General features: G+C 37.6%; 1 protein-coding gene across 5 annotated transcripts in view; it reads left to right on the plus strand.

Moving 5' to 3' along the window:
• The window catches only part of NSD2 (nuclear receptor binding SET domain protein 2), a 105164-nt gene that overhangs the window by 31045 nt on the left and 60624 nt on the right, over positions 1–13495 (plus strand). For 4 of the 5 annotated variants that reach the window (XM_075059121.1, XM_075058885.1, XM_075058963.1 and 1 more), the window contains exon 2: positions 9585–10210. In XM_075059121.1, the coding sequence (XP_074915222.1) occupies positions 9614–10210 (597 nt within the window). In that variant the 5' untranslated portion in view covers positions 9585–9613. Of the gene's footprint in view, positions 1–4663; positions 4892–5098; positions 5288–9584; positions 10211–13495 lie in introns of those variants that run through there. The other variant, XM_075059046.1, reaches the window with a different exon arrangement.

Here is a 13495-nt window from a genome sequence, read left to right on the forward strand (position 1 = left end):
TGTGTTAAATTGCAAGGGTTACTCAACAGGTGATGGCTCGGTTTCTAGTTTTGTCCCCATCCTTTTACTTGTCCTATTTTTATCTTGGTGCAAGATAGCAATTTGATCTTGTTTTGAACTTTGGTATTCAGCTCCCCAGTACAAATTGGAGCTATTTTATATTCATCCATATTTGGGGTAAGGATACATATGTGGCAAATGACTGGAAAACTATAGCATGAAATGCTTTTGAAATAGACTTTCATAGAAGCTTTAACGTTTTTCTTCTGTTGTCTGTGAAGGATACTGTCAGTTTTCTGAGTGGCTCTTTGGGGAAGCACAGGGCGGTCTTGTTCTGTTGGCTGGCAGAGTTGGCCATTTAACTGTCTTTTGTGAAACTTCTTCTAGCCTGTGCCTCGTATCAAAATATTAAAATACTGATATCTCACATCTGTGCTAAAACACACATAAAAAAAATCTGTGTTTTAAAATAATAATCATCTTTAAACATATTTGGCCTTGAGGGCTAACATCAGAATTCCATGTTTTCTTTGCCGTAGTCATAAACATAATAGAGAGTGAATGTTGGCCTGCTCTCTGAGTTCTGCCTTACTAAATAAGAGATACATCAAGGAGCAGAATATTAAATATTTTGTGACAAAAATATTTTCAAGAAAGAAGGTTGAGGTTAGGGAAGATTTTATTAGAAGTATGAGCTAAATGCCATTTGAAATATTTTGAAAAGCTACTGATAAAAGAATAAAAAAAGCAGTAGGGAGGAGATGCACTAATGCAGCCTCCTAGCATAGCATTTGGGACCCATTTTGTTTATTTATTCATTATAATAAGTTGAGGTTGAATAAATGTTCATGCTGTGGCATGGGTTAGTCTGTGGAGCTGAGGTTCCCAAGATCGTGTATCAGATAAATCAATCGTGGAACTTGCCAGCCTTGGTGGGATGCCATTGGAGCAAAGAACCTGACTGCACTGGCACTCAGAAACATCTAAATTGGTGAGTTATCTCTGTAGTAAAGAATGCACAGATTCTAGTCTGATAATAAAGCCAGAGGGATTTAAGCCAAAGTATGAACCTTGGAGAGCAGTGTAGGATGAAAGATATGAATATGGATCATTTCGCTGTGTGGAGTAGTTGCCAAGAACTTTCAATCAGATACTTCAGAATGAAATTAATGTTGTGATTTTTCTGTGGATGCAAAATGCAGACCATCAGAAGCTGTTTTGTAGTAGCACTCCTGAACAAAAACAAATGCTGTGATTAAATGTGAAACATGACTGAAATTCAACAATAGTGCAAAACCCAAGTAGTAGGCTTAAAAAGTGTAGTAGAAAGTGTGCATACAATATCAATTCATCAGGTGAATGCTTGGTTCAAAAGTGGTAGTGATAGCTGAGCCTTCAGAAACTCTGCAAGTAAGGATAGGAACTACAGTTGCTTAACACGACTTATTTCTACAGTCAAAACTTTTTAGATTTTCCCATAAGAAGTAGGTACAACAGCATTTGTCTGAAGAGCTAAATTTGATAAGGCAGTGAAGTAATCCACAGAGCTAGAGCTATGCTGAGAGGAAGGACAGCAAAAATGGTAAGAGATACCCATTGGAAACCTCTCAACACAGAAGTTTTGGAAAGTGGACAAGAAGGAATTGGTTTGTTGGACAGGAACATGTTTTATCTTTCTGTCTCCAAGTTAAATGGATGAGCTACACTATATCTGCAGAAACCTAAAACTTGCCTCAAATTCCAGATCTTTTACCTGTAACAGTTATGCTAATTGTTCTTCTGGAGAGATTCTTGATGTAGACATAGCAAAAGAAATAGAAAGGGAGTTAAGAACCATGAAAATGGTGGTAATGGATTTTGGCAAGAGCATGTTAAAGCCCCAGCCCAGGGAAATACTTCAAATAATGTCCGAACCAGAAAGACCACTTAATAGCAAGTATTTGGATTTGTTTGGGGAGTGTCTAGTGTTCCAAGTCTTGAGCCTTGTTTGAGTGTTCCTGGCATACATCAGTTGTGTGTGTGTGTTTTGCTTCAAGGTAATACATTGATGGAATAATTAACATAGTCTCATGTATATAGTTACAGTCTACGTGTAAAGTAGACCAGAATTAGCACAGTATGGGCAGGATTACATTCTAGATATAGTTATTGGTCGGATAGTGATATATACAGTTCTTGATGAAAGGTGCAAGTCTATAAGTAAAATTTCATAGTGCTGTTGAGTCAGTATTAACGACCTCTGAACTTTACCTTCCATTTCTTTACTTAATGTTTTGGGATGTGAAGTTGAATGTACTGGGTGAAAGAAATATATATTTTTACATGTTACCTGTCCATATTAGAGAGGTGCGTTACCAGTGCAATGTGAAGACATGGCCAAATACTGCTCTGTGATAAAGACTATGATACTCTTCTATGTATGCATATAGCTAGGCTTTCATACAATTGACAAGGCCTCATATATCACCAACATCACAACGCTGGTTTTTAGAATGATTCCAGTGCACCAAGTGTGCTTCTGGAATCTAAATCCACTCACTTGGGTGAACAGGTTTTAATGCCACGATAGACAAAAGATAGCAGAGTTTTAAGGGTCTAGGAAAACTGATTGTATCCTCTATTAAAATTAGTTGCTGTCTGGTCTCATCTGGGCAACATTGTTTATTTCTGTAGAGGTGTAGCGGATAACGTTTTGTTAATACTACAATTTGATTTATTACTTATATTGATAACTTATTTTGTGGTGTCATCCCAGATTTGATCTTCCCTTCTCAGAATTAGCACGATCGGAAATTTTCATGATACTCTCGGTGAAGCTTCAGGCAATTGCTATGCTGTCATGACTACATGCGGGAATAAGGGCAGAATCATTTGCCACAGTGAAGAGGAAACAAACAGATTATAGTGCGTTTATCTACTGCAGTGAGTATTATGTAGAACCAGAGGATCCAGGTCCTGAAGATATGTGCAAGGAGTGGAGGTAGGATGCTGAAAAGAAAAAGTAGTGGGATTAAAGAAGCGGTGGGAAATTGAAGTAGACTTGGACCAGGTGAAAAAGCAGTGTAAATAAGGAAGGAACTCTGCACCTAAGTGCTGAGCTAGTTGAGTTTGCATTTGGTTCTTCATTCCCAAGCTAAGTAGAAGCCAGATGCACAACTCTGGCCCACCTGAAAGACAGACATCATTTCATTGGTGAGTAAAGACCTAGACTGAATGAGTATTCTGGCTGTACTAAATTGTCGAGTCCTTTTTTTGCTAGAAAGGGGCCATTCCCTTCAGCTGAACCATTTGGAACTCTCCAGGAGACAGAAAAGTCTCAGGTTTGCATTTGAAAACATAACTTTTTTTAATTTACTTTCAGCCATTTGTTAAGCAACTGTTGAGGGCTACCTTTCAGTGTTTATTAAATACTGGTGGTAAATCCAGTCATTCCTACCATTTTAGGCACCAGTGTTTCTCTCTGCTTATCTGCAGAGGAGAAGCAATTCTTTTCTATTTGATTTGTGGTCCCACCACAGTAGTATCTGTATTCTGTCTTCAGACAGAAATACAATGTTTTGCAAGAATTTGAATTTACTCAAATCTGTCTCCTTCCTTCACCACCCACCTTCAGCTGCAGGAGTGGAACTGACAAATTTCTGCAGCAGTGGAGAAGAGTATTTCTTCTGATTTTGAAGAAAATGAATTAATGGGGAGCAGTCCTGTTACAGAATCTTCTAGCCTTGTCCTCAGCAGCGAGGGTTGGCTGCAAAAGCCTTTCCTGAGGAGGAACAAAAAGTCAAGTCCATAAGTTTTGTAAGCTTGCTTTCTGCAGTAGCAAGTAATATTTGAAGTGAAGAAATTCTTCGCTTGCCATTCTACAGTTCTTAGCTGTACAAGCTGGTATTGCCTATTGCCTTCATGAGAAGGCAATAAATAATTGTTTCAGTTGATGAAAATAGGCTGTAACAATTAAGTTCTAAAATTTTATCCAGTGGGGCAAAAAAAAAAGCAACCCCAAAACAAATTAGAAAAGATTGATACTAATTTTTTTCAAAAATAATTGGGTGGCAAATAAGCATAAGTGCAACTGTAAGTGCACTAACCCTTTTCACACATTTTTCAAAATATGCTTGATTTTTTTCTGCAAATGTATATTATGTCTCTATATAAACATTATTATGTACTATAACTGTAAGGAAACTTTCATTTACTCACTTAAAAATACTTTGTAGGTCAGCCTTGCCAGCTGATTGGTTAATTGAAATCATTGTATATCTACTGCAAGACTAGTGAAGTCTCTACTTCAGGTGCTTTTAAACTCAAAATTGGTGCCTTTGGACTAAAGTTTCCTTTTTTTTTTTTCTCCTTTCCTAAGTCTTTTCTAAGACCAGTGGTAAACTGTTAGAAAGTTTTGGTATAATTATTTTCACTTCTCTGTCAACTACTACAGTAATGGTTTTCTTCATGAGTGATACTGTTGTTGAATTTGCTGGCTAGAGCTGGTTTGTAAAAAAATTTTTGGCAAATCCACAATGCAATTTTCAGTTATGTGTTTTCTTCTAGAAGTAAATTCTGTTTGCATCCTGTAGTAATTTTTCATTATTTTAATATAATGAAGAACAGTACTGCATGATAGTAAACATGTCTCGTCTCTACCTATATTTTAGGGGGTTTGTACAAGATAATGTGAATAAGCATACTCAAGTTTTCAAATGTATTAGCAAGAATGTGTTATAACTTTACTAATCTCTGTAAGTATTTTGTCTCATTCTGATCTGAAAATAGGAATAACCTTTGGTCTTAAAGTTGATGAGAGAATGGAGAAGACTTATCTGAAAACTATCTTTACAGAAAAAAGCAGCAGCCATCTATTAGCTTTTTCAGTGCCAGCTGAAAGCCTGATTTGTAGGTAATAAAAATAGCTTTTGTGGATGAAGTTCTCTTACTGTGAATTTGTATTTAGGTGTGTCATCTTCCCCCTCTTCCCATCCCCCCCCCCCCCAATCCCAAGTAATTCACCTGAGAAATGGCTTTAAGAAAACCCTTAGAGAAAACAAAAGTTGTATTTTAATAGTGACGCTTGTTGATTACTTACTCTGTTCACTCCCTTTGGCAGAATTGGAAGGAATGGACTACTCCATTATTTCTGACACACAAGAAAAGCATCTCTGAAATTGCAGCAGATGTGGAAGAAATGAATAATAAATATCACATAAGTGATAGTGGCCTGGACAGTGAAGGAGGAATCTGACATGCAGACTAACTGTATTTGGCTCATGACTCCTGTCAGATGATGGACCTTCAAGTAATTAATAACATTATTTAAAATGTCCGCAAAATAATTTGCCTTATGTAGAACCTGTTTTTTTAGTATGAAAATGTGTACAAAGGCATTGCAAGGATTGTCCGATTGTCATTGTCTGATTAAAATATCTAGAGACCTTTCTCTGGTAAGGCAAATCTTCTTTTGCTTACTGAAAGCTATTTGTTCGCAAGCCAAAATATCATGTTTATTCAGCAGACTCCTTGGCTATCATGTTTTTTCCTCTTTGTAAGTGAAAATGGTACTTATTGGGTCACCGGACAGTCAATATGGGACAATACTAGCTTAAGTTTATTAGCTGCTACTAGCGTGTGGTGCTTTTGTCCCCTTCCTTTCCCTAACCACCCCCACCCCCCCGGTTTCCTTTTCTATAGATAGAGAGTCATCTAGAAAAAGATAAGGGATTGCTTTTGCTTCTATGTGATATGGTGGTCTGGCATGAGTGCAGTTAATTTAACTACCAAATCTAATCATATGCTCAGCTGCTTCAGGACCTTGCTCTTGCAACTCTGATCAACCAGATCTTGGCAGTGTTCTATCTCACTTCATTCTTTCACGTCCTGTCTTCTAGACCTCCTTGCATCAATTCTAAGCTCACAGTACTGCTTGTTTATCTGTTGCTGATCATTTTCTTTCCTTGCCCCTTTTCTTCTTTTCTGCACTATTGTCCTCTTCTGACAAAGAGCCTAGTCCTTTTTCTTGCTTATGGTATTGTGCTACTGTGAATTTTAGACAGCAAAGATTGTGCGAAATTTAACTAGCATCAATTTTGCCCTTCTTTCTTGAAACCCTTTGTTATTCCAATAGGTAGACTTGCTAGCTTCTTCTGTTTAACCAGACCTCACAACATAGCTTATTTTTTATAAGGAGGACTGAGATGCGTATCGACAATTTCCTTCCATTAGTTGTCCTAGAGATGGTGACTAACCTGCAAATTGCGCTCTACGAGTCTCATCTCCCCAGTGGGACAATATTTGCTTATAGGTACTCACATCTGTTATCTTTGCCCGTTATTCTGCCTCTTACTTTAAGCCTCTTCTCATTTGGCTCCATTAAATCTTCGTACAACCATGGTCTATTTTCCATATTCTGTAATCTGTATCTACTGGTTCTGATACTCTTACTGTCTCAAATTACTGCCTTTGTCTTCATCTTCCCATTTACTATTGACCTGGCTACATTGACTTCCTTTTACCAGTAATACTGCAGGATTTGTTGTGTCTCTAGGCTCCAGCGATTTGAGGGGCCTTTTTCAGTGGTTTCAGCTGTTTTTAGTGACTTGTATTAGTGAGAATCATTAATTGAACTTTGGCTCACCGAAGTTCTAAAATCTGTATGCTGCGTATCTTCAGACTTATTAGGCAAATCAAGGTAACTCCTAAGAGTTGAGAGTCTTTCACTGCATAGTCTTACTCGTCTTCATATTTTTGTGATATGGAATTACTACCCTTAGGTTTATTAGCTAGAAAGAGAGTAACTTAATTTCTTTAAGCCATGTCTTTTCACTTATTTATTGGTCATTGTGCAGACAAGGGCCTGAGCAGCCTGATCTGCATTGGCCCTGATTTAAGCAGGGGGCTGGAATAGATGATCTCAGGAAGTTATTCTGTGACTCTAAGATGATTTTTGTGTTTTGAAACTCTAAAGCTATCACTTCTTTAATGCATCCAGTGTTTTGAGATTAAGTACATCAGTAGCATAGTCTAATTTGATTATTTGTTGCTTTTTTTGAGTTGTCCTGGTCTGCCGCAAGCTTGATGGCTTTCTAGCTTAAAGAAATAAGTGATGAGAGTAAGAGTTATTATTAAGCTGGAAAAAAAAATACTAGTAGAATTACAGATTAAAACAGTTACAAAATGCAGATGTCTTGATCCAGAAATCCAGACCCTGATAAGCAGCTAATGGAGCCATATTAAAAAATGTTTTTCAACTTAACCATGTGGTTGATGCACAGGAGGAAGTCACACAAGGCATTTTTCATGCTGGTCCTCTTGTGAGAAGCTGTGATTAGCAGCAGTCTGTCATGCAGGGAAGTGGGGAGCTGCGGTGTTTGCTGCTCTGGCTGGTTCAGGCAACCACTGGAGGGCGTGTGCAGCCGCAGAAAAGCTGCCCGCTTTTAGGCTTATTTTTTAGATAGAGGGGAATTTAAATGCCCAAATCAGATCTTGCGTTTTGCATTCTGGTCTAGTCTGTTGAGAATCTGTGGGAAGGAAGTACAGATTTTGCAATAGTTCAGTGGTTTGGGTTTTTTTTAAGGAATTTTGGTGTCATCTCTGTAACCATAAGCATCACGTGTTCTGTAATGGGATTGCCTTTTGCCTAGAGATTTATAGAATTTGTCATCAGTTGTTTCTTAAAATATGATTTCAGTTAAATCTGCTGAATCACAGCTTGAAACATTGTCGTATTATTAATTGGGTTGAGAGTCTGTCTCATGTCCATGTTTTCAGAGATCTTGTGAAAGTGCGTGAGTTTTCTTTCGGTTTAGTCAGTTCTTTGTTCTGTTCTAGTGGAAATTTGAGTTTCCTTTTACCTCTGACTCCTCTTCAAAAGGGTTAATACAGTTGGCTGGTTTCCACTCATTTTATCAGAGATTTTATTGGTAATTCAGACTTCATCTGGCTAAAGAAATATTAGAACCTTCCCTGTCGCAGATTAACTTGGAGTTCAGGTATGCTTGCTCTTCTTACCTTGTTTAATGGCAGCTTTTCAGGCTGCTGTTTGTCCCTGGAGAATGGTTTTCATGTCTCAAATGAGTCTATATAGCTTGTATGGAGAGATACCTTTTTATCTCATAGGTACGTTAGAGCAGCATGTTAGGGAGATGGGAGCATTTGCTAAGGAGTGATAGAGTTATGATTTTTAGATTCTCTCCCCCTCCCCCCATATTTGTACATGAAAAGGTATCGTGTTGGCCAATTGCTTTGAGTTCAGGCTTGGCACGCTTAAGAAGCTTTGCCAGGCTACGGTAATGCTCAGTAACAAGCATTGGTACATTGCTACTCCTGATGTAGAGGTAGCAAATATGCAAGTTTCAGGAATATGCCGGTTGTAAGCATTGTAACTGTGTACATTAATAAACAAGGTGGTGAGATCAAGAAGAAATTTCTTCCATAGCAACTGATAATTCAATAGTTATTCATCATGGTTTTTACTGCACTTTTTTGGAAGCATGGGAGACTAGATTTGATGAATTTTTGATGTGATGTGACAGTTCTTGGACTTAATCATATATGAAATTGGTTACCTTGGTCATAGATAGGATGATTATTGTGCTGAGCTTTCATAATATTTATGAAGGTGTATTTCTCTGTCATGTGTACACTGGACCTAGTAATATGAAGAATATGCATATGAATTTTAAAAATGAAAATGGTCATCTTGCCTGGTCTAGGAGCACAAAGGAGTCATTCTGCCAGATTCATTTGTTTGGTACGATAGTATAATGTTGAAATGGGCAGGGTTAGCTTTTAGAAGCCTCAGAAAACCTGTCTAGGACAGATAATAGTGCAGTTTTAGCTCGTTGGATGTTTTCAAATTCCTGTATGAAAAACGAGTGTTAGGTGATGTTATTGTTATTAAAAAGCTGAAGCTTCAGCAGTTGTTTTGACCATTTAAAGTTTGCACAGGCCTGAAGGATCAGCTGTTTCTCAGTGGGCTGGTGTTCATGATACAGAATGCTCACCTTTTATTTGTTCTCATAGCCAGAACGCTTTGGGATACGTCTGAACGCTGAGCTGTGTTGTTTCCTCAGGAGGTGTGCTTTATTGGAAGATTGAGGGCCTGTTTGTAGAGTGAGGAAGAGAAACTTTTGATGCTGCTGTCCATGGTGTAGGTGCTATAGTAACACAGCCTGTGGGGTTTTTATGCTGGCACAACCTCTTAGAAATAAACTCATCTGTTTTAACATTGTTATTAATGATATTATCTTAGGTCTAACTCTTACTTGTTTTAAACAGTGCAATACCTTTAAGTAATTAGTGTGGGCAAGACTCAGCTGTAGATCGTTAAAATGAAAGCTGTGATTTTGCTCTCTGCTTTTGTTTTAATAAAATTGATGATTCATTAATTTATTCTTCTAGGACTTTTTCATAATGCATATTAACAGATATTGAAGTATTTTGGTTATGAAGATTGTAAGCAACACTTTTTTTTAGTAAAACTCGAATGAAGTACATTGAGTGTTTATATTAGTGGGGACTTATCTATCTGAATATTTGGTAGCTTTTGACATTTCTGTATTATTAAAAATATTCTCTGTCTTTTTGTCTTAATATAGCAGTGTAAGACTGGAAACATCTGGGCTGAATGGACTTTAGCATCAAAAGAAGTTCTCAACTGTTAACTCGAAAAATTAACTACATCAAAATGAAGCAGGTACCAGAGATCCTTGGAAATACCAATGGGAAAACTCAGAATTGTGAAGTGAATCGTGAGTGTTCTGTCTACTTGGGCAAAGCACAACTTTCTGCCACTCTACAAGAAGGTGTCATGCAAAAATATAATGGCCATGAGGCTCTTCCATTTATTCCAGCTGATAAATTGAAAGATCTAACCTCTCGTGTGTTTAATGGTGAGTCTGGAGCCCAAGATGCCAAGCTGCGCTTTGAACCCCAGGAAATAAAGGGAGTTGGAACACCACCCAACACTACTCCTATCAAGAATGGCTCTCCAGAAATTAAGCTGAAAATCACTAAAACCTACATGAATGGAAAGCCTCTTTTTGAATCTTCCATTTGTGGAGACAGTGGTGCAGATGTGTCTCAGTCAGAGGAAAATGAACAAAAGCCAGCAAACAAAGAGAGGAGAAACAGAAAAAGAAGCATAAAATATGACTCCTTACTTGAGCAGGGTCTTGTTGAAGCAGCGTTGGTATCAAAGACTTCAAGCCCCACTGAAAAGAAGGTAGTACTTTTTTTTTTTTTTTTTTTTTTAACATTCTTTCTTTTGTTAGGTTTGTTACTCATACTGAGATTTCATTTGTTAAAATGTTAATCTTCATTTCAGGTATTTCAATAGGTGCTTCCCACACTTTCTATGATACTCTGTCTTTGTCTCAACAAAGGACAGATGCAGTCTAGTTCTGGTCTGTGTTTCTTGCCTAGGCTAGGAGTACCCCATAAATTCTGTTTTCATGTAAGTAAAGTAAGTGTCCAGAGCAAATCAGGGCATGTAGTAGTATGGGATGTATGAAACAGAAACTTCATCCAGACATGCAGCCAAGACCTAGCCAGGATGTGCACCTGGGCAAGGTGGCTGGGGAGGCCTCTGAAATTAGAGATGGCCTTGGAGCATGAGGTATTCTGGCTTCTTAATAACCAGATGTTTCTTAAAAAAATAATTATTTCTGTATTCCTGGTTCTGACTTAAAGAAAATGTACTCAGCTGTCAGTTGGCTGATAAACTAGACTCTACCTTCAGATTTTGGCAGTTGGAATATAGTCCCTACCCTTCTTTGTCATCTGAAAAGAGCTGGTTTTGCTTGCTCTAACCTAGTGAGTTGTATTCATTGAAAAGGTCTAGATACTTGTGTTAAATGTCATTAACTTTTGTGGTCAAGCTCATCTGTTTTTTGCTTCTTTTAAACATCGGCAGAAATGGAAATTTCACCTTTTTTAATTTGCTTTACCAGATTGTAAATAAGAATGCTGCTGGGAGCCCTTTTTCCCCTTCAACTAGTTTTTGTTGCTAGACTCCCTTTAAAGGAATGTGGTTTGCAATCATTTTATCTTCGAGGAAGAAACATACATAGCAGGGATACTACTATGTATATTACGTTTCTCAATGAGTGATTCAGAATAGTCTTGTATAACAATGGTAAATATTAGTGAATGCTTTGGCTAGTGAACAGGTCCTGTTTTTACACACCTTAAATGTGAAATGTATGTTGTAGTTTTCTCTCAACTGTAGGTTTACAAGTTAATGTTGATTCTTAGTTTCTCCCAAGGTCACATGTGCAGAGAAGAACCACACATATAGCTGGTGCATTACTGATTTTATTTACCCTTATTTTCATTAAAACTGCTTAATGAAGGAGTTTACAGAACTGTGTAAATGTTCTTCCAAGTACCAGAAATATTTATCATTTATTTATGATTCGAATATATTATTCATCCTAGAATGATCAATACTGATGTTTTCAGGAATTTTATTAAAGAGTTTGTTTTCTTTAATTTTAACAGAATGTTTTAACACTAATTGGTTCAGACTTTGCCGAATCACTACCCAGAGGTAAAAAGTATGGGCACAGTCTATAGTTGGAGTAATTCTTTGTCTCATTGTTAATGAGGATAAATTGGACTAAAAGTTGGTATATTTATTAGCATCAACAACTCTAGCATATTTGTGTGGATTTTATTTATTATTTTTTTTTTTAAGAAAGAGGAGGAAATATTTACTATGCCCATGTACACAGTTTATTCTGAGGCCTTTCACATCAGTTGTCAGTTAAGGGTGGCCTTTAATTTTTCCTGGTGATGGGTTCATTTAAGATTAAAAGAAAGGTTAGTCTGGCTTCTCTTAGTTGTTTTTTTGTCCAAAAATGGTCAGGAGAAAACCATGTCCACACTGTTCCCCAGAGTGATTGAGACTTGATGGCTGGAGAGTGGTAGGGTTATTTATTTGCCAAATCAGTGAGCTACCAAACTACCAAAGCAGGACAACCACCTGCCTGATCTCAGACTTTGCAATATTATAACCCTGTTCTTTTCAGACCATTTGGAACTGGGAGTCATGCTTCTCACTTTTCTTTCTTGCATAGTGCATTTTAAGCACAAAGGGCAGAAGGAAAAGCATTCGAAGGTCACAAGATCTTGGTTTATGATATAACTCCTTGACTGTAGAAAGTCTGGGGCTTTTCTTTCTCTCACAGGGAGGGTTTGCAACTGTGCAGGTTTAAAATAAAGGAAGAAAAACATAATACTAGGGAACACGCTGAAGATTTTTCAAATGTTTGTTCATATGCAGACTAGTGATATACATGTGTTCTCTGTGGTCATAACTGTAATTATCTTAATATCAGTGTTCTTTGGTTTCAGGCCCCTGCTCTAGCTGTTATTTCATCACCAACATCCAAAGCCTTAATGTTAGTGCATCATACTGTGGTTTTATGTAGCTGATTGTGGCTGCAAAGTGGAAGTTAGAGAAAAATCATTGGAGTAAAAGCTGATTAATTTTGCACTTGGCTATTTGTTTATTGTAGGTTACAAGTTAATGTAGAACCTGTTTGTCTGGTTTTATTTCTGGTCTGGTTTCTTTCTCAATTTCTTGTTGTCCAAGCTCTTACTCTTTTGATTTAGCAAAAATCACCATGTTTCAAATACTGCCTTTTGTGTAAGGTAATTATATCTCTGTTTGATGGACATAGCAGATTACTATCTTGCTGAGGTGAGAGGCATATCGTTTAACAAATATTCCAGTACTCTGTTGTTGGGTTTTCTTGTTGTTTGGGTGTTTTTTGTTAACATAAAGGAAGGCTGTTTAAAACTTTATCTGCAAGTCAGTTTTCAATTGGGAAAAAACTTGATCTGCCTAGCTCTGACGTGAGTTACATTTCTGTTGATAACCACCACCTTTTCCAGGCCTTAGAGAAACAGCTGTAGTGCTTTCATTTTCCCAATGTAAAGGAGAGGAAGGTGGGATAAGCTTATGGCTTTTTCCTCTCTCCCCTCCTGCATTTCACCCTTCTTCCCCTCACCACTGGTATCTCTCCACCTGAGGAATTAAATTTAAAATCCAGGCCTCTTCTGATAAGGCCTGGTTTAGCAACTTTTATGCCAAGGCACCACGCTGATAGTGGTCTGACAGCACCTCTAAATGTTCTGCTATTGGTGGTAGGTATCACATGTTGGATGTCTGAATCAATGCCAAACCCATGGGCTCCGATAGTTGCCCACTTGATACTGCTGCTCATGAGAGGGCAGTATGCTTCAGTACTAGTTTTTGTGGTGGCTGCTTTTTGAGTCATTGTTTTTGTCAGTTCTTGCAACACTACCAGTTAGGAATGAAGACTTTCCTAGATTTTTCTCACTCAGTGCTTTTGTTAGAAGTGGAACAATCCTGTTTGGAGGAGAATGGTAGAGGTTTACTTCATATACTAATATGAATTAATCCAAGTTTGATCCCTAGAGCAGTCCAGAGTTTCTGTATGGGAAATAGAGAGCACATATATCTGCAGCTCTTATGCTGGTG

The sequence above is a fragment of the Buteo buteo genome, chromosome 1 (genome assembly GCF_964188355.1).
Source record: "Buteo buteo chromosome 1, bButBut1.hap1.1, whole genome shotgun sequence".
Taxonomy (NCBI): domain Eukaryota; kingdom Metazoa; phylum Chordata; class Aves; order Accipitriformes; family Accipitridae; genus Buteo; species Buteo buteo.